The sequence below is a fragment of the Ranitomeya imitator genome, chromosome 2 (assembly GCF_032444005.1).
Source record: "Ranitomeya imitator isolate aRanImi1 chromosome 2, aRanImi1.pri, whole genome shotgun sequence".
NCBI lineage: Eukaryota > Metazoa > Chordata > Amphibia > Anura > Dendrobatidae > Ranitomeya > Ranitomeya imitator.
In genome coordinates, this window is record NC_091283.1 from 460,158,890 (window position 1) to 460,183,133 (window position 24,244).

General features: G+C 45.7%; 1 protein-coding gene across 2 annotated transcripts in view; it reads left to right on the top strand.

Moving 5' to 3' along the window:
* Nucleotides 1–540: 540 nt before the first annotated feature.
* Nucleotides 541–24,244, top strand: part of TAF4 (TATA-box binding protein associated factor 4) — an 86,298-nt gene continuing 62,594 nt past the window's right edge. The window contains exons 1-2 of one of the 2 annotated variants that reach the window (XM_069751203.1): nt 541–1,272; nt 1,992–2,921. In XM_069751203.1, coding sequence (XP_069607304.1) covers nt 996–1,272; nt 1,992–2,921 — 1,207 coding nt within the window. In that variant the 5' untranslated portion in view covers nt 541–995. The remainder of the gene's footprint in view (nt 1,273–1,991; nt 2,922–24,244) is intronic. The other variant, XM_069751204.1, reaches the window with a different exon arrangement.

The window sequence follows — 24,244 nt, forward strand, 5'->3', positions numbered from 1 at the left end:
TATATGGCGGTCCCATTCAACTAAAAAGGGTCCATATAAGGCACGCGCACCCGCTCGCAGTGACGGAACATCTACTTTGTGCAGTGTACGATGGCGCAGACGTGGGCACAGCTTTGGGTGGGCTCTCAGATGCCACCTTCACATCTCACAGGGTTTGGCGTGGAACAGTCACACTTTACCCACCACAGTGTGAAGTGGAGAGTTACATCAGGACCCCCCGTGGATGAGGCCACAAGTCTGTGCCACAGGAGTGTGGACAACGAGGTTATCATAAGTGATAACCCTATAGCGCCCCTGTCAGGGACCGCAGCTCCGCACAGAAGACGCAGGGACTGAACTGTCCGTAACACACCAGCGTCTAGTCACCGACAAGTAGAAAGTTAGAGAGCTGCAGACAGAAGTCGAGTCCCGGGACGGAGCGCACAGACCCCAACACACCCGGAGCAGTCAGCGCGCCCTCTCCTCCTCACGGCCCCGGAAATGCTGCGCCTCCCGCCCGCCCCCGGTGCCCGCGTCCTGCACACACCGCCTCCTATCTCCGCCCCCGGAGGCTGGGTGTGTGACAAGAGAGCGGGCTTGTGTCTCCCGTCCACAGCGCAGACAGTCGGGGGGACTTGTAGCCTCCCGCCGGCGGCAGGTGTGACGCCCTTCAGCCGGGCGCTCACCCGCAGCCATTTTGAATTAGCACAGACAAAGAGACGACCCCTCCTCCCCGTGCCCGCTGAAGGCGCTATTAGTCCCATGTTCCTGCCTCCAAACCCGTCTCCGAGCTCGGTTAAGTCCGCCAGGCCCGCTGCCGTGTAATGTGACCGCTGCCACCCCAGGAGCTCCGCTCCATACCCTCCTGGAACACCGAATACCGCTCGCAGCCATTTGCCCATGCTTTATATAGGGCGGCGCCGGCCAATGGGGGAGTTGGTTTGGTGTGACGTGTGTGGCCAGCCGCGCAGGCGCAGAGCGCCGCTGCCCTCCTGGAGTTGAGCGGCGGAGTAAAGATGGCGGCGGGTTCGGATCTGCTGGATGATTTCTTCAACACGGACGTGGACGACAAAGTGGTCAGTGAACTGGTGGGCTCATTGGAGTCCCAACTGGCAGCCGCAGCCCACCACCACCATCACCACCACCACTCACAGCAGCCGCATCCGGGTCCCCCCGAGGTCCGCAACCAGGCCCTAGCCAACCATGTTGCCAGCCCTGGGGTAGGGGCAGCAGCCAGTGCCGGGGTCCAGCCAGAGCCGAAGATAGGAATCTCCCCGGGGATGCCCAAGACTGGTGAGCCGGGGGAGCGGTGTGGTGGAGGGCTGGCGGCGCGCTGGATGTGCTGGGGGCTCGCAGGGGGGACGAGGACATGCCTGCTGTCACTGGTGGGGTGTGAGCTCCTGCCGGGGCCTCTGCCTGTCTGTCCCGGGGGCCCAGCAGTCATCAGGGAAGTGCTGGGGGTCATCGGAGCTGCACAAAGTCACCCTGGGGGTGATCAGGGGTCACTGAGGGGTCCCCCAGGTGTGGGGGTGCCACATGCGTACTGAGTGGGCTCGGGGGGTCTGCAGATGCGGCCTCTTGTTATTTTGGCGCAAACGGTCACATGATCTGACTTTCACGCCACTTGTACTGCGCCACTTTCCGTTTCTTCTCATAAACGGTAACGGAAATGTCATGTGACCACTACAGTCATGTGATCGTCGTGGTCATGTGACAGCCATTAATGTTTACCTGTCTGGTTACAGTTTACTGCAAGTTTTGCTGGTTTCATTAGTTCGGCCGTAAGGGGAAAGCGCAGTGCCAGTTTGTGGGCACTTCTCAGACATCAGTGACAGTTGTCTCAGTCAGGTAAGGGTGTGACAGGGGTTAATGCAGTGACCATCATGGTGGCGATATTAGAATGCAGCGATCTGCCCCTTTGCCAGGTGGTAGAGTATGCCAGGGGCGCCTGATGCCCTCCTGTCTTCCTCCTCTGTGGGATCACTGTGTCACACTGTTGTTCTGTCCCGTAGGAGCTTCTGTACCTGGAGTTCAAGGAAGCGTCATCAACAACAGCCGACCACAGACTGCGGCCCAGCAGCCGGATGATGTCCAGTCCGCTGGGTCTGAAGCGCCAGGACCGCTGAGTCAAGCCAAAGCTGGGGTCCTTGGCACCATAGCGACTGCTCTGCCCAACCACGGCTCAGGGAACGCAAAGACTACTGCCCTGCAGACCATAAATGGGAATAATGTGGTATTAAACTCTCACGGACCTGGTGGGCATGCCCCCGCATTTCAGGGGAACAGTAATCCTGTGCCAGGTGTTAACCTGGTAAACAACGGCCCCGCTTCTGTCGCCAAGGGTGGTATAAACGCAGGGGCCAACACCGTGATTCAGACTTCATATCTTGCAACGACTAATGTGTCAGCTTCTGTCATCTCCTCCTCCTCGTCAACACCGACTCCTGGGGCAGCTGCGCAGCCCACGGGCATGGCAGGTGTACCCACTACTGTAGCGCTGGTGAGACCTCTCGTGCATCAGGGAGTGCCAGCTACCCAGAATGGAAGCAATACTGTGATCAATTCCCCTTTGCCTGCTCCTGGCGGGGTCTCTTTGCAAATTAACAGCCAGCCCAGCCCGGCCTCTAGCCAGGTGATCAAGTCGGAGTCCCCCAAAACTATTATTCAGACTCCTCAGCAGAGCCAGCCTAACCCTGGAAATATGGTTATCGGACAGACTATGCAAGCAGGGCATCCTGGCCCTGGAGGAGCAGCTCCTGCACCTGGCACTCCTGCGGTGATGGGCAAAGCGACAGTCAGCACTGTGCCTCAAAGCTTGCCAAGGACTCCTACAGCAGCGCCAGCTGGTGGCATCAGGGCAACTATTGCACCTCCCATGTTGGCACCGCGGGTGCCGCAGCCTCCAAATCCAACCAACATCCAAAACTTTCAGCTACCCCCAGGTAAGAAAGCGGCGTGTGTTTTGCCTGGCAGAAGTGTTCCCGGGCCTCGCTCCCTCCCTGTGTTGATGCTGCTGCATGTGATGCCGTGTCTGGGACCAATCACTCTGTCGGCTTGGCAGCAGCTCTTCCCTCCGTGGGCACATAGGTGCTGTGAGCACTACTGTGTGGCTGGGGAACAGCGGTGGTGTGTGGGTCACCTGGCCTGCCCTGGCCCTAACTTATGTCCCCAGCTGCCCCCATTTCCTAGTTTTGTGCAGAAGTGGCAGGAGAGACTCTAACCTTCCGTGGCTGGTTGTTGTTGTACACCTCAGTTAACCCTTCACCTCTGTGAAGTTGCCGATTTGGGTTATTTATTGAGAATGACAGTGTCGGACGATGTCGTTTCTGTAGACTGCTAATAAAGCTACAGATTTCAAATGTCATTTGTTTTCATGTACTTTTATATTGATGATGGCCGCATAGGATGTGATCTAGGGCACTCATAGTAGTCACTCTTGTGTATTGTGGTACTGACTGCGGAGAAAGAGAAGGGGTCATCGGGGGTCTTATTTACACTAACCACTGTCATTTTCTCATGCATGGACTCCTCACTATATTAAAGACCCCTGGTATCCGAGTGATAACTGACCGGAGGTCGATCGTGTATTTCACAGCTGTCATTTGTGACCATTGTATCCCGTCTATAGACAGATCTCCTATGTTATGATAGGTTACTCCAGTGGCTTTAGCTCCAAAAGGAGACTCCGACTGGATACAACGGTGGTGAACTTGGCTGTGAGAAGGATACGTCCACTGACAGCAAGTTGTGAACTTGAGATTGGACAGAAGTGCCTTAAGAAGCTTAGATGGATTGTTTTGTTTTCTCAGATTTCTAGGAAGTAGGAGTTAGAAAATTTGCTTTCTGTATTGGGATACTGAATGACAGCGGCTGAGGGACTGAGTCTTATACGGGAGGTTGTGTATATATAAACTGGATTTGTATCCTTGTGCATTAGTGTTGCTGTACGTTTTGTTATTTCCGACTTGTCAAAATTGGGTCATCGCCCTCGAATGTTGGAGGAGCGCACCTGCAGGACTGCGCGGTGTGCGTACAGTTACGTATATCCACACATGTGAGCACACCGACCCTGCACCAGTTCTTAGCCGGGGACTTGTGTAAAACTGATTACAAATACTATGTGCATTACAGCCAGTGTAGACCATCCTTTGTGATCACCCTCAACTGGACTCCAGACCCTGCTACATTGTACCTGCGCTGATACATTGCAGCAAACTATCAGACGCAAGGTGCGTTTCATAGAGGACTGTTCACACTCTGGGGAGGGAGATTCAGTCTGGAGGTTTTTAGCTTCTGCATCTGAATGTGAATGTTCTACTTCACTGTCATGAAGCAGAAACATTGAAAATGGTGATTAAATCGTAACTCGCAGGAGATTAGAAAACTGCAGAACCGTTTATGAACTTAGATGAAATAAAAAAAACCTTTGGGCTTAAATTTAGACATTGGGCATTTTTCTCATGCACAAAAAACCCAGAAACAATGTCATCAATGTCAGTTTTTACCATCAGTGTTTCATCAGTGATTTTCACACTGAAAAACAATTGAGGAAAAACATCTACATTTGGCGCTGTTCATTGCGGACAGTACGACGACGCCTCCCGAGTGCTGACCGGGATTATAACGGAGTCATAGACTTGTATGCGAAATTGGGATCTGTTAGATGGATCAAAATTGGACATGTCAGGTGACTTTTTTTTTTTTCTTTAGTAGGCCTATAGTCTACAAAAAAACTAAACCGCAGCCATGTGTATAGATCTAATAGATATGTGTTATAGCCGTGAACACCACAAATAGTTCGTATGAGAAAACTGGCCTTAAAGGGAACCTGTCACCCCCAAAATCGAAGGTGAGCTAAGCCCACCAGCATCGGGGGCTTATCTACAGCATTCTGTAATGCTGTAGATAAGCCCCCGATGTATCCTGAAAGATGAGAAAAAGAGGTTAGATTATACTCACCCAGGGGCGGTCCCGGTCCGGTTCTGGTCCAATGGGTGTTGCGGTGCGGTCTGGTCCGACACCTATCTTCATCAGATGACGTCCTCTTCTTGTCTTCACGCTGCGGCTCCGGGGCAGGCGTACTTTGTTTGCCCTGTTGAGAGTAGTGTAAAGTACTGCAGTGCGCAGGTGCTGGGCCTCTCTGACCTTTTCCGGCGCCTGCGCACTGCAGTACTTTGCTCTTCCCTTAACAGGGCAAACAAAGTACACCTGCGCCGGAGCCGCAGCGTGAAGACAAGAATAGGACGTTATCTGATGAAGATAGGCCCCGGACCGGACCGCAACACCCATCGGACCAGAACCGGACCGGGACCGCCCCTGGGTGAGTATAATCTAACCTCTTTTTCTCATCTTTCAGGATACATCGGGGGTTTATCTACTGCATTACAGAATGCTGTAGATAAGCCCCTGATACTGGTTTGCTTAGCTCATCATCAATTTTGGGGATGACAGCAGGTTCCCTTTAACCAAACTGGACCAGGACTGTAGGTAATCTGTGACCTAAATGAGGTCACCACATAGCACACATGGTGGCTGACGTCTTGGGGCACTTGTATTACCGCAGTGGAGGTCTCCGCTTCTTCAGCTTCTCGGTCAGGAGGAGGATTTTTCCTATAAACCTGTTGCTGATAGAGCGCTATTCACACACTAAGGCTACTTTCACACTAGCATCGGAATCTCCCCGTCGCAATGCGTCGGGCAGAGATTCCGACGCTAGCGTTTGTCGCACTGCACAACGGGTGCAGCGGATGCATTTCTCCGGCGCATCCGCTGCCCCATTGTGAGGTGGGGGCGGAGTTCCGGCCGCGCATCCGCAGTCGGAAAAAGCAGTCCGTCAGGAGCAAAAAACGTTACATGTAACGTTTTTTGCTCCCGGCGGTCTGCAACAACACGGCGCAACCGTCGCACGATGGTTGCGACGTGTGGCAAAGCGTCGCAATGCGTCGCCAATGTTAATCTATGGGGCAAAAACGCATCCTGCAAACAACTTTGCAGGATGCGTTTTTTGCCATAAACGACGCATTGCGACGTCTGGCAAAAAACGCCAGTGTGAAAGTAGCCTAAGCTGATTTATAGTCGGCTATCTTTACACTAAACCTCCCGCTGCCATCTTGCGTTATGTGCGTTCCAGTTGCACGCCTTTCCTACCTAGATGGTAAAATAGAAAGCTCATCCCCTTCAATGAGCACGCACCGAGCGTTGTGGGATCTGTTTGACATTGGAGGCACGTTAGAAGCCCTGTACTTTTCGGTGGGTACCTTATTATAGCCCCGTCTAATACTGACCATTATACTAACGCCATGCGCTCGCTATATACCCTCATGGTGCCACAGGGTGACAAGCTTGTCTCGTAGCTGAGAAACAGAAAATGAAAAGTGCTGCCAGTCTCCACTTGGAAGGGTGACTAGGAACGAAAGCTTTTCTTTACAGACATTTCATTTCCAGCCCTTTTTTCTATCCGCCTTGGCACACACCTGTAGTACAGTGGTGATATGCACCTACCATGCCAACTCCCACCCCCTGCCCAAATCAGGCTGTGATGATTGCGGGAAGCTCTAGTTTCGGTGCCGTGCACCTGCAGATTGCCTCTAGAGAAGGGCGCTGTGCTTGCAGCCTGGTCAGCGCTGTCCTCAGTACCACCTAGCGGAGCAGGTAAGATCCCTTACCTCCACTGCCCACGGATGTAGCAAGTCCCTGCACCATTGATGTGTAGTACCTATAGCTTTTTCTCTGGTTTGCAGGAAAACACAATGACCCACAGAAGCCATTTAGCTGTATGCTCAGCTCCTGCGCATAGCATGATATAGTATGTATTTGTAGACCTTTATTATCTGACTTGTGTGACTAATGTGCCTTCTATGAAGTATAGGAGGATGCTAGAATATAAAGTACTGTTGACTTTGGAAGCCAGTTAGTTCACTCCAGGAGCCAACTGACTGGGCAATAATAATAAAAACAAATTGATATCTCAAGAAGCTACTCATCAACATCACGTTTCTGGATGTGTCAGCTACTTGTCCCCTAAACTGTCCGAAACCCAAATATGTGTGTATTCCTCACTGCCCCTGAGTCTTGCTGATGGCTGTACAGTTTGGAATCTATAGCTTCCAGCAAATAGTCGAGGAGTTGTAGGTTTGTCACAGGGAGGAGATTATTTTTTAGATTTTTCTACAATTTTATAAAATTCCCAGAAGTAATGACCTCCTCTCTATCAGTCCTCTGACTGCTGCTGGCAATTACTGGTCTCATTGATCACGTGTGTATGATTGGCTGCAGTGGTCAGGTGATTGATGGATGACACATCGTCATATATGGTATTTGCAGGTGATCCAAGGGGGTAAGAATTGCTTCTTAATTTTAAAACCTTACATGGGAGATCACATAAGATTATTGAAAACGCTGCAGCTCTGCCGGAGTGAAGTATATTTGGTTTAAAAAGCCATATTGAACCTGGCTGGGGGAATATAGGAAGACTCTTCCCAATATTTTACGGCATCTGTAGGATGGGAGGGGGGAGATCCTTGCTTTTTCATTCTATTTTCCCACCAAATTTACACACAGTGCAGTAGTACGTGTCACTAAAGCCTTGGGCTGTGCTCACATCTGCATCAGAAGCTCAGTTAGGAGCCTCCATTCCAGATCTTCCCTTACTGGAAAAAAATAGTATGGCTCCTATTCCTCCTATAAGAGGTCCTATTCCTCCAATAAGAGGATGGACACCATGACTGAAACTTGATGTACCTTAATACTGTCAGTGGGGCCCATTTGGTATCCTTTGGGTCTACCATGTGACTGATTTTTACCCCCTGCGTGAAGAGAGACTTCAATTTTTCTGTTCTTACATGGCTAGTTTCACATCTGCCGTTTGTGGTCGAAGCATGGACTGCAATGTCTGGATCGGCTGCAGGTCTTCTTACCCGAATTCAGTAGCCTCATATATACCCCTTGGGTTGTTGAGTCCTGGTCCAGGAGACCCATGGCCCGTCAGCACATGGCAGTCCCCCTTGGGTTGTTGAGTCCTGGTTCAGGAGACACATGGCAGTCCCCCTTGGGTTGTTGAGTCCTGGTTCAGGAGACCCATTGTCCGTCCGCACATTGCAGTCCATTCTTGGACCTGAAATATCAAACGTTTGAAGACGGCCTTACAGGTTAGAAAAAACTAATTCTGAGTGTACAGTTGTGGCCAAAAGTATTGACACCCCTGCAATTCTGTCAGATAATACTCAGTTTCTTCCTGAAAATGATTGCAATTCTTTGCTATTATTATCTTCATTTAATTTGTCGTAAATGAAAAAACACAAAAGAGAATGAAGCAAAAAGCAAAACATTGATCATTTCACACAAAACTCCAAAAATGGGCCAGACAAAAGTATTGGCACCCTCAGCCTAATACTTGGTTGCACAACCTTTAGCCAAAATAACTGCGAACAACCGCTTTCGGTAACCATCAATGAGTTTCTTACAATGCTCTGCTGGAATTTTAGACCATTCTTCTTTGGCAAACTGCTCCAGGTCTCTGATATTTGAAGGGTGCCTTCTCCAAACTGCCATTTTTAGATCTCTCCACAGGTGTTCTATGGGATTCAGGTCTGGACTCATTGCTGGCCACCTTAGAAGTCTCCAGTGCTTCCTTTCAAACCATTTTCTAGTGCTTTTTGAAGTGCATTTTGGGTCATTGTCCTGCTTGAAGACCCATGACCTCTGAGGGAGACCCAGCTTTCTCACACTGGGCCCTACATTATGCTGCAAAATTTGTTGGTAGTCTTCAGACTTCATAATGCCATGCACACGGTCAAGCAGTCCAGTGCCAGAGGCAGCAAAGCAACCCCAAAACATCAGGGAACCTCCGCCATATTTGACTGTAGGGACCGTGTTCTTTTCTTTGAATGCCTCTTTTTTTTCTCCTGTAAACTCTATGTTGATGCCTTTGCCCAAAAAGCTCTACTTTTGTCTCATCTGACCAGAGAACATTCTTCCAAAACGTTTTAGGCTTTTTCAGGTAAGTTTTGGCAAACTCCAGCCTGGCTTTTTTATGTCTCGGAGTAAGAAGTGGGGTCTTCCTGGGTCTCCTACCATACAGTCCCTTTTCATTCAGATGCCGACAGATAGTACGGGTTGACACTGTTGTACCCTCGGACTGCAGGGCAGCTTGAACTTGTTTGGATGTTAGTCGAGGGTCTTTATCCAACATCTGCACAATCTTGCGTTGAAATCTCTTGTCAATTTTTCTTTTCCGTCCACATCTAGGGAGGTTAGCCACAGTGCCATGGGCTTTAAACTTCTTGATGACACTGCGCACGGTAGACACAGGAACATTCAGGTCTTTGGAGATGGACTTGTAGCCTTGAGATTGCTCATGCTTCCTCACAACTTGGTTTCTCAAGTCCTCAGACAGTTCTTTGGTCTTCTTTCTTTTCTCCATGCTCAATGCTCTATTTAGGTTCTGTAGAAGGACGTAGATCTGGGGATTTATTATGATGGAATATAGGCTGAACTGGATGGACAAATGTCTTTTTTCGGCCTTACTAACTATGTTACTATGTTACTATGTTACTAATGTGGTACACACAAGGACACAGGACAGAGGTTGAGTCATCTTTAATCCATGTCAACTGGCTGCAAGTGTGATTTAGTTATTGCCAACACCTGTTAGGTGCCACAGGTAAGTTACAGGTGCTGTTAATTACACAAGTTAGAGAAGCATCACATGATTTTTCGAACAGTGCCAATACTTTTGTCCACCCCCTTTTTTATGTTTGGTGTGGAATTATATCCAATTTGGCTTTGGGACAATTCTTTTTGTGTTTTTTCATTTAAGACAAATTAAATGAAGATAATAATAACAAACAATTTGTGTTTGCAATCATTTTCAGGAAGAAACTAAGTATTATCAGACAGAATTGCAGGGGTGTCAATACTTTTAGCCACAACTGTAGATGTGAATAAAGCCTTAGGGGCCATAAAAGGCGTAAAGTATAAAAGGGCAGCAAAAAGTGTAATATGTGTCACAATATCCCACTGCTACCAAGGCTGTGAGCTTTATCTGTAACATAAATGTCATCCATATACATGTTAATAACTATAAACCCATAGTAAAACAAATAAACCCCTAGGTTTTTAAACCTCTTTGAGAACCATTTAAGGCTTTGAAAGCTGAGATGTCGCTAAAAGAAGTCACAAGACTGTTCTTCAGGCAACAAAGTAGGCTCTTCAGGGAAAAAGTAAGTATCTTCTGGTTCAAAAGCTACTCATCCATCTGCGTCTATACCCGGCCGAGTGCACGTGTCTGAAAAATTATTCCTGGGAGGGTTACGGGCGGCTTATCTTAACTTTGGACCCTCATCTTTCTCAAGGGCTGGGCCCAGTTACCAAATTTAAACCCCCAAGTTTTGTAACTCATCTAAATGAATGGGGAGAACAACACATGCACGGCCACCTCTCCAGTTCTGTTTGTGCGTGACAGTGCCCCCATCTCCAAGGTATATATGCGTCTCGGGGGATGCCCTAAATTTCTGAGATGAGAGTAGAGACCCCTCCTTTATAGGGAACGTGTCATAATTTCTGCTAACCATAAACCACAATAACAGCTATATAGGTGTTAGAAAGATGTTTTATAACATATCCTTTTATGATGGAGAGTAAATTACAGATGGCAATAAAGTTTCTCTGGTGCCATACTATACTGAAATGTCTCTCCAGTCCCGAGAATTGACGGGTTAGCTTTAAGATCTATTGGGGGCACATTATGCGCATAGAAATTTAGATTTAGAAGACACAATCATACTGCAGCTTTTGGCCAAATACTCCTTTTTATTGCTGAGTAGACAAATCATCTTTTGTACAGGGGCCTGGACCGTACGTGGCTGCTCGTGGCTATTCAGCAGGAGGCAGATTGTGGCTTTGACTTCATGCCTCCTATCCTCCGGATGGGACCTGGCCCTGTAGGTATTGGGGCACTGATGCTACCCCCTTCATGCTCCTTTACCCCATGTGGCGTGCCAGTTTCTTGCTCACTGGTAGAGTTGTGTAAGTGCCCTTGTAGTGTCATTAGGGCGTTCTGTAGGTTCCCGTACATTAGCCTGTCTGCTGCCCTAGTGATTATATCAGCAGGCTCCCTTTATGGTGATATTTCTGGGGGTGACGTGAGGACATTGGCTTTAGTTGTCAGATATGATTTTCCTATAATGAAAAACCATTTAGACTAGCCCATTATTGACCTATGGCGGCAATTTCCTGATGACCGAGCAAAACGCTCATTCATTGGGTGGTTGGATCGTTCATGCGCTCATAAAAATCCTCTTTTTGGGCAGCACATTGTCCTGTATGCTGCTGCTACAATCTATGGAATTGTACTCAGGAGGCTGATCAGGCCTGTAACAAACCAATAATCAACTTTTATATAGCTTATCGACAGTGGTTTACCAGCGGGTGTGTATTGGCCATAAGACTGCAGCTCTCCTAACCCGAACTCTGCGCCCTCCTAGGCCTTTGTGAGACTATCGAGTTTGGGTCCGTACCTGGTCTGTGCGTTGTTGTCAGAGTATGGACCGGGTAACACACGTGGGAATCCAGCCTAACTATGTAAGGTACTTTGAGCTGAGTTCAAAATAAGGTGGGAAACTGACCTTTGTTTTGTAGCCTGTTTTTGTTTCGGTTCTCCTATATAATTGTTAGTTTTATGATTATACGTGTCTTGTTTGACTGCTTTCGGTGTCCCCAATTTTTGCTTATAAACGCTTCTGCCTTCTCTTTCTTAGCCTGAAAAGATTTGGCTGCTTCTATTTTAACTATTCTAAGGCTGGGTACACACGATCGTATGCCATACCGACCGTCTGTTCTCCTTCCATTAAAAACTTACTTTTTTTTTTTTAAGTGTTAGCATCTTGAAAGTTGTCAAATACAGTTTCCTATCTTTAAAATTGTGATTGATCCGTAAAAAACGCATGACTTACGGATGGCGACTCCATATATGATCCATTTTTATGCACCCATTGACTTATGATAGTCGTCTGGTCCATAATATAGATCATAGTAGTGCATGCTATGATTTTTTTAAAATTTTTATACATGCAGTCCATCAGCTATCAATCAGTGTGTGTATGAAAGCAAAAACCTTGAATAAATCAGGATGGCTGCTATCTTTGTGTGAATAAGGCCGACTCTAGCTCTGTGCAACACTACTCCGCTGTTTCCTCCAGGTACAGACCAGAATTGATGCGTTTGTGAACGTTTCCACCCGTGCCTTGTAATGGTTTTATCCCGTCCCTAGGTCTCGGTCCTAGGTATCATGTGCCTCCAGTTTTATACAGGGGCACCCGGAGGAATGCAGGATGTATATTACAGCTATTCTCCCCCTGAAACCTTGCCAGTAGGGAAGAGTGCCATATATCATATAGGGGGCATCTTTCATTAGTTAAAAAGAATCTGAACAGTTGTTTTGCTGGAGACGACTTGTTTCAGTGTGGCAAGCCAGGCGTTGCACCTCCAGCGGACGTCACCTCTAGTGGGGCGGGGGAATGTCTGCTCCATATAAACTTGTCTTCCAAATTCCTCCATGCATTCTTCATATTTTCGAAAATGTATCCCCCATCTTACCAGATTTTTCTCCACCTTTTGAAGCCTTCTAAATCAACTTGAAAACCCATCTGTTCAAAAAATGCTGCCACTATCCAGTCATGTGGGCTGATGCTACGCTCATGTACTAGGTAGTTAGGAAAGCTGGAGGACTGCGGCAACGGTCTACAGGACCTCAGTAGTGTAAAGGTTGCTGCCATGTGGAATAAAGAGTAAACATGGCGTCTCGTGGAACAGTTTTTTAATAAATAAAAAAAAAAGCGTAAGGAAGGCCAAGCCGAGGTGTTACAAGTCACCGGATGATCCTCTTTCGCCACTCTATTGAGGTCCCGTACACCAATGGAGTCCTTCATCTCTCCTCGCTACCTTAATGTTCTTCACTTGCTGCTGAGAAGTTTTGGGAATTGGCAGCAGAAGTGATTTACGGAAATGAGGTCTTCCATTTTGCACCCTAAATGCAACTAAATTAGGTGAGCAAAAATGTAGTTCCCTTCCTTGGGATTGAGCCCCTACGATAACACACCAAGTACCACTCTTTTTCTTCTTTCCTTTCTACTTTCACATGCTGTCTCCCTTCCCTCATGTGGTGGGTCGTCAGTTTCCTCCTTTTCCAGTTGCACCTTTTTTCATTTGTACACTGCCCTGCAATTAATGGCGCTTCAAAATAAAAATGGAATGGAGTGGTCTTCATGTGACCTTATTGAATTGTTCCTTAAAATGGGCTATGTGTAGGTCGATTAGTGCTGTGATCATCCTTTATTATTACTTGTGCCGGCTGTAGACGACAGAGGAAATTGTGTCAATAGTCAAGTAGTTTTGGAACAAGTATTATTAGTATTATTATTTATTTATAAGATGGGTTTTCAGGTCTCTTTTGAAGGATCCAAATGTGGTGGATAACCTGACCTGTTGGGGCACAGAATACCCGAGGATGGGAGATATTCGGGGGGTCTTGGAGATGGTTGGGTGAGGAGAGATTAAGCATGGAGGAGAGAAGGTCTTGGGAGGACTGGAGATTACGTGAGGAAAGATATTGAGAGATTAGTACGGAAATATATGGAGGAGAAAGGTTATGGATGGCTTTGTAGGTCAGTGTTAGTAGTTTAATCTGGATATGCTGGGAAATTGGGAGCCAGTGAAGGGACTTGCAAAGAGGGGAAGCAGGAGTGTAGCAAGGAGAGAGATTAATTAGTCGGGCAGCAGATTTAAGGACAGACTGGAGGGGTGCGAGAGTGTTAGAAGGTAGGCCACAGAGGAGGATGTTGTAGTAGTTGAGGCGGGAGATGATTAGGGCATGCACAAGCATTTTGGTTGCGTGAGGGTTGAAAAAAGGGCGGTGTTACGGAACCACTCAGCACCCAGAATATGTTGTGCAGTTATATATATGTATAATAGGTTCCATGTCAGATGCATGTCCCTAATGCATCAGCCCACAGGCTGCGCCCTGGGCAGAGGGGACACAATATTCCCCTTTTGTCCTCCCCCCCACCTTTGTAATTCCCACAGTAAATATCGGCAGGCTCCGGCCACCTGCGGCTATTGTAATGTATGTCTGGCCTGCCGCTTTTCTATTGGCCTGCCCTCTGTATCTGTGTGATATATTCTGTGTCCTGTGAGTAAAGTGTTGTCAGACTGGAAATACGTGGAGAAGCAGTGATCTATGCGCCCATATAACCAAGCAATTCCAGCCAGCGTCCTTCATTCAGACTCCAGCCAAAGCAGAGTGGACCTCCTGAGACACGGGGTGGTACTGAAAGAGGTACCCCAGCTTGGTAGACCCCGTTACAGGCGGATTCTAGAAATATTTTTGAGCTGGAGGTGACAGGAGGTGGCGAGAGCTTGGATGTGCGGTTTGGAGGACAGGGCAGAGTCTAGGGTTACTCCGAGACAGCGGATTTCGGGGACAGAGGAAAGTGTGATTTCATTTATTGTGATAGATAGATCAGGTAGGGAAGGTGTGCGAGATGGAGGAAAGATAATTAGTTGATTTGTCCACGTTGAGCTTGAGGAAGCGAGAGGAGGAGGAGGATATGACACTCTGGGATTCTGGAGAACAGAGAGGTGACATCTGGGCCAGAGAGGTCATCGGCATATAGATGGTAATGGAAGCCATAGGACCTTATGAGTTGTCTCAGGCCAAGTGTATAGATTGAGAAGAGTAAGGGTCCTAGGACAGAGCCTTGGGGGACACCAATAGAGATGGGGTGAGATGAAGAGGTAGTATGGGAGTAGGAATCGCTAAATGTGCGGTTGGTGAGGTATGAGGAGATCCAGGATAGGGTAAAATCTTTCACACCAAAAGAAGTAAAGATAAAGTGGAGAAAAAGGTCATTTGATAGAAGAACTGTGGAATAGAAGCTACTTTGTTTACGTGTATATGGGGTGTATAACAATATACACATAGTATAATGGCTATATGGTTCCCAGTAATGCCTTGCGTGCAATGACCTCTGATGACGTAGCGGTCTCGCGAGACCGCGACGTCATCGGGTCATGTCGCAAAGCTTTACTGGGAATGCTAGCTGCCGGAATCATTGCGAGCATCGGTAACGCTGTGCGGGGCGCCGGAAGGTGAGAATATTGCGACTTTTTTTATTATTGTTAACATTATAGCTTGTAACTATTGATGCTGCATAGGCAGCATCAATCGTAAAAAGAGTAAGCGAGAGAGAATTTACCGGACTAGAAAATCCTTCCAGGCATGCTCAGTTTGAAAAGTCTGCATCCGTCGCTGGATTCCTGCTTTTCACAGTCAGCGACGGATCCTGCGCCCATAGGCTTCCATTATATCCAGCGTACAGAAAAAACGTTCCTCTGAATATTTTCTCCGCCTGACGGACAGCAATTTTCCAATGGATCCAGTGCACGACGGTTGAAACTGATGACCATCCGTCACAATCCGTCACTAATACAAGTCTATGGGGAAAAAACAGGATCCAGCAGAAAAATTTGCTGGATCCTGTTTTTTTCAAAAATCAACGGATTGTGACGGGAGCTAAAAGACGGGAAGTGTGAAAGAGGCCTTATATACTGCAGCAGAAACGTATTATATCTGCTGTGGGTTGGCATAACCACCCAGATTACCCATGTGGGGCTAAATGTGATCATTACTCCACACTGATACTCTGAAAGTAATTAATAGAAACTCAAGATGGGGTGTAAAGCATCCTGAACATTGGCCTTGCACGTGTGATTGTAGTTGTTGGTCTTGTTCTTGACAAGTTGTATATTACCCTCATGATTGACGCCTTCATTTTTCACATATCTGTTCGCTCTGTTCACATGCCGGTGTTTTGTTTTATTGTTTTTCATTGTGTTTGCAGATCATGTCTGGGGAAAAAAGTCAGAGACGTATCCGTTTGATCGAAGTCACAGCTCAAAATTACCCATAGAAGTCTATGGATCCATGATAAATCACTGACAGTATACATTAGTTATATGCATGCTGTCAGATTTTAACACTGTAAGGCTATCTGCACACATCAGGATTTCTTGCAGAAATTTCCTGAACAAAACTGGACATTTTCTGCAAGAAATCCGCATGCGTTTTTCTTGCGTTTGACGCGTGTTTTTTTTCCGCTTTTTTTCCGGAGGTTCCCAATGCATTAAATAGCGGGATAAACATGAAAAATCCACAAAACTAATGAACATGCTGCGTTTTTTACCGCGATGCTTTTTTTTCACGGAAAAAAATGAAACATATGCACAAAAATTGCGGAATGCATTCTAAATGATGGGATGCATATATATGCGGTTTTTATGTGTTTTTATAGCGAAAAAAGCACGAAAAAACGCAACGTGTGCACACAGCCTGATGGGTAAGAGAAGTTTTGCAATTTATTTTTTTTTTTTTTAGGAGAACATCACTAATAAATGACTGATCGTGAAAACTGACTTACTGATGAAAACCAGATCAAAAACCTTGATAAAAATTAGATTTTTTTTTTCTTCTTAATTTGTGTAAGAAGAAAAATCTCTGCATTTTGATTGCAGCCTAAGGCTGGGTTCACATTGCGTTAATGGCAATGTGCTGACGGCATCCGTTACATAGCGGCACTAACGCTATGTAGCAGATGCGTTAGCGCACCCATTAACTGCCATTATGTAGCGCATTGCTAACGCATGTCCTAATCGGCATTTGTTAGCGATGTTCCATCATTCTGTGACGGACCCTCGGACGCAGTCTGCAGCGTTTTCGGGTCCGTCACCGCTAGCACAGATAGAGCATCTGCGCTAGCGAGATCGCATAATCGCGATCTTTTTCGGCACTTGCGTTAACGCAGTCTATTAACGTATGCATTGAACGGACTGCACTAACGCAATGTGAACCCAGCCTCAGACTGTGTGATAGACTCTACTTTCCTCCATTGATAACATTTTGACTGTTCATATATTTGTGCGGCAGCACCGCTATCCTGCTTGACTGCTCTTCCCGCAAAGCAGACGTTTCTCATGTATCCATATAGATTTCACCATCCTTACCTGAAAAATATTAACATTTGAGAGTCCTCAGTGGTTAATACCGTTTTAATAAGTAACTTAAAGGGAACCTGTCACCCCCAAAATCGAAGATGAGCCAAGCCCACCAGCATCAGAGACTTATCTACAGCATTCTGGAATGCTGTAGATAAGCCCCCGATGTATCCTGAAAGATGAGAAAAAGAGGTTAGATTATACTCACCCAGGGGCGGTCCAGGTCTGATGGGCGTCGCTATCCGGTCCGGGGCCTCCCATCTTCTTACGATGACGTCCTCTTCTTGTCTTCACGCTGTGGCGCAGGCTTACTTTGTCTGCCCTGTTGAGGGAAGAGGAAAGTACTGCAGTGCGCAGGCGCCGGGAAAGGTCAGAGAGGCCCGGCAACTCTGATGCGCAGTGATGTCAGTAAGGTTTATGGTTTTTGGGCCCTTGCCAGGCTGATAATATAAGTCCACAGCTGTCTGCCTTACCTCCGCTGCTTATCAAAAATGGGGGAACCCCACATGATTTTGTTTTTCATTTTATTATTTGGTTAATACATTTAGGCTAGGTTCACACTTGCGTTGTGCAGTCCGTTCAACAAATCCGTTTAACGGACTGCACTAATGCAAGTGCCGACTTTGGCACTGCGCTAGCGCAGATGGAGCATCTGCTAGCTCCATCTGTGCTAAGAGTGTGCTAGCAGTGACTGACCCGGAAACGCTGCAGCCCGCGTCTCGGGTCCGTCACTCAATGACGGCACATCGCTAGCGCACGCCCATTGTGGGCGTACGCTAGCGATGTGTTCGCCATTGCTAGTAATGGCGGCGTTAACGGACTACGTTACACTGCGTTATGCCGCGGTGTAACGTAGTCCGTTAAACGGGTTCACACAACGCAGTGTGAACCCAGCCTTACCGTAAACAACACATGCAAAGCATTAATTACACACGTCTGCAACAAATATATTATTTTTGTGACGGTCAGCGACGGATCCTGCGTCCATAGGCTTCCATTAAAGCCGACGACGGACAGCACAGGATGCGTCGCTGACCGATTTTCCGACGTGCAGAAAAAACATTCCTATGAACGTTTTCTTTGCACGACAGCCCGCTATTTCCCGACGGATCCAGTGCACGACGGACGCAACGGATGGCCATCCGTCACAATCCGTCACTAATACAAGTCTATGGGAAAATGCAGGATCCTGCATTCTCAAAAAACGACGGATTGTGACGGATTAAAAAAAAGCCAAACTTGCCAAATTGCTTTTTTGATGGATCTGGCTTGCAAGATTTCTGCATTCCGGTCCTTTATCTGGGATAGAAGCCTCTACGAGTGTTTCTGATGACCTTTTATTCCCCCTCTCATCAGTGAGGACATACAGGTCCTTCTCAAAAAATTAGCATATAGTGTTAAATTTCATTATTTACCATAATGTAATGATTACAATTAAACTTTCATATATTATAGATTCATTATCCACCAACTGAAATTTGTCAGGTCTTTTATTGTTTTAATAGTGATGATTTTGGCATACAACTCCTGATAACCCAAAAAACCTGTCTCAATAAATTAGCATATTTCACCCATCCAATCAAATAAAAGTGTTTTTTAATAACAAACAAAAAAACCATCAAATAATAATGTTCAGTTATGCACTCAATACTTGGTCGGGAATCCTTTTGCAGAAATGACTGCTTCAATGCGGCGTGGCATGGAGGCAATCAGCCTGTGACACTGCTGAGATGTTATGGAGGCCCAGGATGCTTCAATAGCGGCCTTAAGCTCATCCAGAGTGTTGGGTCTTGCGTTTCTCAACTTTCTCTTCACAATATCCCACAGATTCTCTATGGGGTTCAGGTCAGGAGAGTTGGCAGGCCAATTGAGCACAGTAATACCATGGTCAGTAAACCATTTACCAGTGGTTTTGGCACTGTGAGCAGGTGCCAGGTCGTGCTGAAAAATGAAATCTTCATCTCCATAAAGCATTTCAGCCGATGGAAGCATGAAGTGCTCCAAAATCTCCTGATAGCTAGCTGCATTGACCCTGCCCTTGATGAAACACAGTGGACCAACACCAGCAGCTGACATGGCACCCCACACCATCACTGACTGTGGGTACTTGACACTGGACTTCAGGCATTTTGGCATTTCCTTCTCCCCAGTCTTCCTCCAGACTCTGGCACCTTGATTTCCGAATGACATGCAAAATTTGCTTTCATCAGAAAAAAGTACTTGGGACCATTTAGCAACAGTCCAGTGCTGCTTCTCTGTAGCCCAGGTCAGGCGCCTCTGCTGCTGTTTATGGTTCAAAAGTGGCTTTACCTGGGGAATGCGGCACCTGTAGCCCATTTCCTGCACACGCCTGTGCACGGTGGCTCTGGATGTTTCCACACCAGACTCAGTCCACTGCTTCCTCAGGTTCCCCAAGGTCTGGAATCGGTCCTTCTCCACAATCTTCCTCAGGGTCCGGTCTCCTCTTCTCGTTGTACAGCGTTTTCTGCCACATTGTTTCCTTCCAACAGACTTACCATTGAGGTGCCTTGATACAGCACTCTGGGAACAGCCTATTTGTTGAGAAATTTCTTTCTGGGTCTTACCCTCTTGCTTGAGGGTGTCAATGATGGCCTTCTTGACATCTGTCAGGTCGCTAGTCTTACCCATGATGGGGGTTTTGAGTAATGAACCAGGCAGGGAGTTTATAAAAGCCTCAGGTATCTTTTGCATGTGTTTAGAGTAAATTAGTTGATTCAGAAGATTAGGGTAATAGGTCGTTTAGAGAACCTTTTCTTGATATGCTAATTTATTGAGACAGGTTTTTTGGGTTATCAGGAGTTGTATGCCAAAATCATCAGTATTAAAACAATAAAAGACCTGACAAATTTCAGTTGGTGGATAATGAATCTATAATATATGATTATATCATTACATTATGGTAAATAATGAAATTTAACACTATATGCTAATTTTTTGAGAAGGACCTGTATGCCTGCTCAGCCAATCTGAGAGTGCATGTGCATAGCCAAAATAGCACTCGGCCAGATATCTGCTGAAGGTGTACGGCCCCAGTCGCATAACTCTCTGGGGCAGGTTCGCCGAATACCACCTATGGCTATGGATATTTTGAAACTTGTGTAACTTTTGCCGTTCTCTGTTGCAGAGTTGCACTAACGATTCATATTTCGACAATGAGCTATTATTTTTCACGCACAACAATAAATCATTCTATCAGTCTATTCTGTATGCAGTTACCAGCGTAGCGTGATGGCCGCATACAAATAACAGGTGGTGAGACATGGAAACCTCAGGATGAACGAGGGACACCGAGTAGATTTCACGGCTGTCTTCTTGCCTGTTTTGCATGGGAAATGGATCTTTATTGGATTTTTATGAAAAACTCTTTGTGAAATGCCATCCTTTGCTGTCTGCCCTATATCGTGTTGCCAGATCTTTCCATACAACTTGAGGCATCCGGCATTTTTATATTGGAGCCAACACAAGCTGGAGTGTATGTGTGTGGGGCTACAAATGTATGGCTTTATAGGTGGTCATCCAAATCCCCCCTCCAAGTGTTTATATTCGTCACTGATTTCAGACATAGAATTAAACCTATCCCAAAAATTTGCAGAAGTTAATCTGCAGCTAAAACGGCACGTGATGTATGTTCCACTATGTGAATTTGGCCCCACTCACCCCAATTTACTTTTTTTTTCCCAGTGGCTGAAATAATAGATATATAAATGGTATTTAAATGGGTTCTTTTTTTCGGGGGGCTTCATGTTGTGTTGTACAGGGGTTGTCTAAAGTGAATAAATTAGTAAAATTACAGTGTTTGTTAACCCCTTAAGCCCCAAGGGTGGTTTGCACGTTAATGACCGGGCCAATTTTTACAATTCTGACCACTGTCCATTTATGAGGTTATAACTCTGGAACGCTTCAACAGATCCCAGTGATTCTGACATTGTTTTCTCGGGACATATTGTACTTCATGATAGTGGTAAAAATTCTTTGATAGTACCTGCGTTTGTTTGTGAAAAAAACGGAAATTTGGCGAAAATTATGAAAATTTTGCAATTTTCCAACTTTGAATTTTTATGCAATTAAATCACAGAGATATGTCACACAAAATACTTAATAAGTAACATTTCCCACATGTCTACATTACATCAGCACAATTTTGGAACCAAAATTTTTTATTGTTAGGGAGTTATAAGGGTTAAAAGTTGACCAGCAATTTCTCATTTTTACAACACCATTTTTTTTTTAGGGACCACATCTCATTTGAAGTCATTTTGAGGGGTCTATATGATAGAAAATACGCAAGTGTGACACCATTCTAAAAACTGCACCCCTCAAGGTGCTCAAAACCACATTCAAGAAGTTTATTAACCCTTCTGGTGCTTCACAGGAATTTTTGGAATGTTTAAATAAAAATGAACATTTAACTTTTTTTCACAAAAAATTTACTTCAGCTCCAATTTGTTTTATTTTACCAAGGGTAACAGGAGAAAATGGACCCCAAAAGTTGTTGTACAATTTGTCCTGAGTACACCGATACCCCATATGTGGGGGTAAACCACTGTTTGGGCGCATGACAGAGCTCGGAAGCGAAGGAGCGCCATTTGACTTTTCAATGCAAAATTGACTGGAATCGAGATGGGACACCATGTTGCGTTTGGAGAGCCCCTGATGTGCCTAAACATTGAAACCCCCCACAAGTGACACCATTTTGGAAAGTAGACCCCCTAAGGAACTTATCTAGAGGTGTGGTGAGCACTTTGACCCACCAAGTGCTTCACAGAAGTTTATAATGCAGAACCGTAAAAATAAAAAATCATATTTTTTCACAAAAATTATCTTTTCGCCCCCAATTTTTTATTTTTCCAAGGGTAAGAGAAGAAATTAGACCCCAAAAGTTGTTGTACAATTTGTCCTGAGTACGCTGATACCCCATATGTGGGGGTAAACCCCTGTTTGGGCGCATGGGAGAGCTCAGAAGGGAAGGAGCGCCGTTTGACTTTACAATGCAAAATTGACAGGAATTGAGATGGGACGCCATGTTGCGTTTGGAGAGCCACTGATGTGCCTAAACATTGAAACCCCCCACAAGTGACACCATTTTGGAAAGTAGACCCCCTAAGGAATTTATCTAGATGTGTTTTGAGCGCTTTGACCCACCAAGGACTTCACAGAAGTTTATAATGCAGAGCCGTAAAAATAAAACAAAAATTTTTTCCCACAAAAACTATTTTTTAGCCCCCAGTTTTGTATTTTCCCGAGGGTAAGAAGAGAAATTCGACCCCAAAAGTTGTTGTCCAATTTGTCCTGAGTGTGCTGATACCCCATATGTGGGGGGGAACCACTGTTTGGCCGCATGGGAGGGCTCGGAAGGGAAGGAGCGCCATTTGGAATGCAGACTTAGATGAAATGGTCTGCAGGTGTCACATTGCGTTTGCAGAGCCCCTAATGTACCTAAACAGTAGAAACCCCCCACAAGTGACACCATTTTGGAAAGTAGACCCCCTAAGGAACTCCTCTAGATGTGTTGTGAGAGCTTTGAACCCCCAAGTGTTTCACTACAGTTTAAAACGCAGAGCCTTGAAAATAAAAAATCTTTTTTTTCCCACAAAAAATCTTTTTTAGCCCCCAGTTTTGTATTTTCCCAAGGGTAACAGGAGAAATTGGATCCCAAAAGTTGTTGTCCTATTTGTCCTGAGTACGCCGATACCCCATATGTTGGGGTAAACCCCTGTTTGGGCACACGGGAGAGCTCGGAAGGGAAGGAGCACTGTTTTACTTTTTCAACGCAGAATTGGCTGGAATTGAGATCGGACGCCGTGTCGCGTTTGGAGAGCCCCTGATGTGCCTAAACAGTGGAAACCCCTCAATTATAACTGAAACCCTAATCCAAACACACCCCTAACCCTAATCCCAACAGTAACCCTAACCACACCTCTAACCCTGACACACCCCTAACCCTAATCCCAACCCTATTCCCAACTGTACATGTAATCTAAACCCTAACCGTAACTTTAGCCCCAACCATAACCCTAACTTTAGCCCCAACCCTAACTGTGGCCCTAACCCTAACCCTAGCCCTAACCCTAACCCCAGCCCTAACTCTAACCCTAGCCCTAACCCTAACCCTAATGGGAAAATGGAAATAGATACATTTTTTTAATTTTTCCCTAACTAAGGGGGTGATGAAGGGGGGTTTGATTTACTTTTATAGCGGGTTTTTTAGCGGATTTTTATGATTGGCAGCCGTCACACACTGAAAAACGCTTTTCATTGCAAAAAATATTTTTTGCGTTACCACATTTTGAGAGCTATAATTTTTCCATATTTTGGTCCACAGAGTCATGTGAGGTCTTGTTTTTTGCGGGACGAGTTGACGTTTTTATTGGTAACATTTTCGGGCACGTGACATTTTTAGATCGCTTTTTATTACGATTTTTGTGAGGCAGAATGACCTAAAACCAGCTATTCATGAATTTCTTTTGGGGGAGGCGTTTATACCGTTCCGCGTTTGGTAAAATTGATAAAGCAGTTTTATTCTTTGGGTCAGTACGATTACAGCGATACCTCATTTAAATCATTTTTTTATGTTTTGGCGCTTTTATACGATAAAAACTATTTTATAGAAAAAATAATTATTTTTGCATCGCTTTATTCTGAGGACTATAACTTTTTTATTTTTTCGCTGATGATGCTGTATGGCGGCTCATTTTTTGCGGGACAAGATGACGCTTTCAGCGGTACCATGGTTATTCATATCTCTTTTTGATCGCGTGTTATTCCACTTTTTGTTCGGTGGTATGATAATAAAGCGTTGTTTTTTGCCTGTTTTTTTTTTTTTCTTTTTCTTACGGTGTTTACTGAAGGGGTTAACTAGTGGGCCAGTTTTATAGGTCGGGTCGTTACGGACGCGGCGATACTAAATATGTGTACTTTTATTGTTTTTTTTTTATTATTTAGATAAAGAAATGTATTTATGGGAATAATATATATATATATACAGTGGGGCAAAAAAGTATTTAGTCAGTCAGCAATAGTGCAAGTTCCACCACTTAAAAAGATGAGAGGCGTCTGTAATTTACATCATAGGTAGACCTCAACTATGGAAGACAAACTGAGAAAAAAAATCCAGAAAATCACATTGTCTGCTTTTTTAACATTTTTTTTGCATATTATGGTGGAAAATAAGTATTTGGTCAGAAACAAACAATCAAGA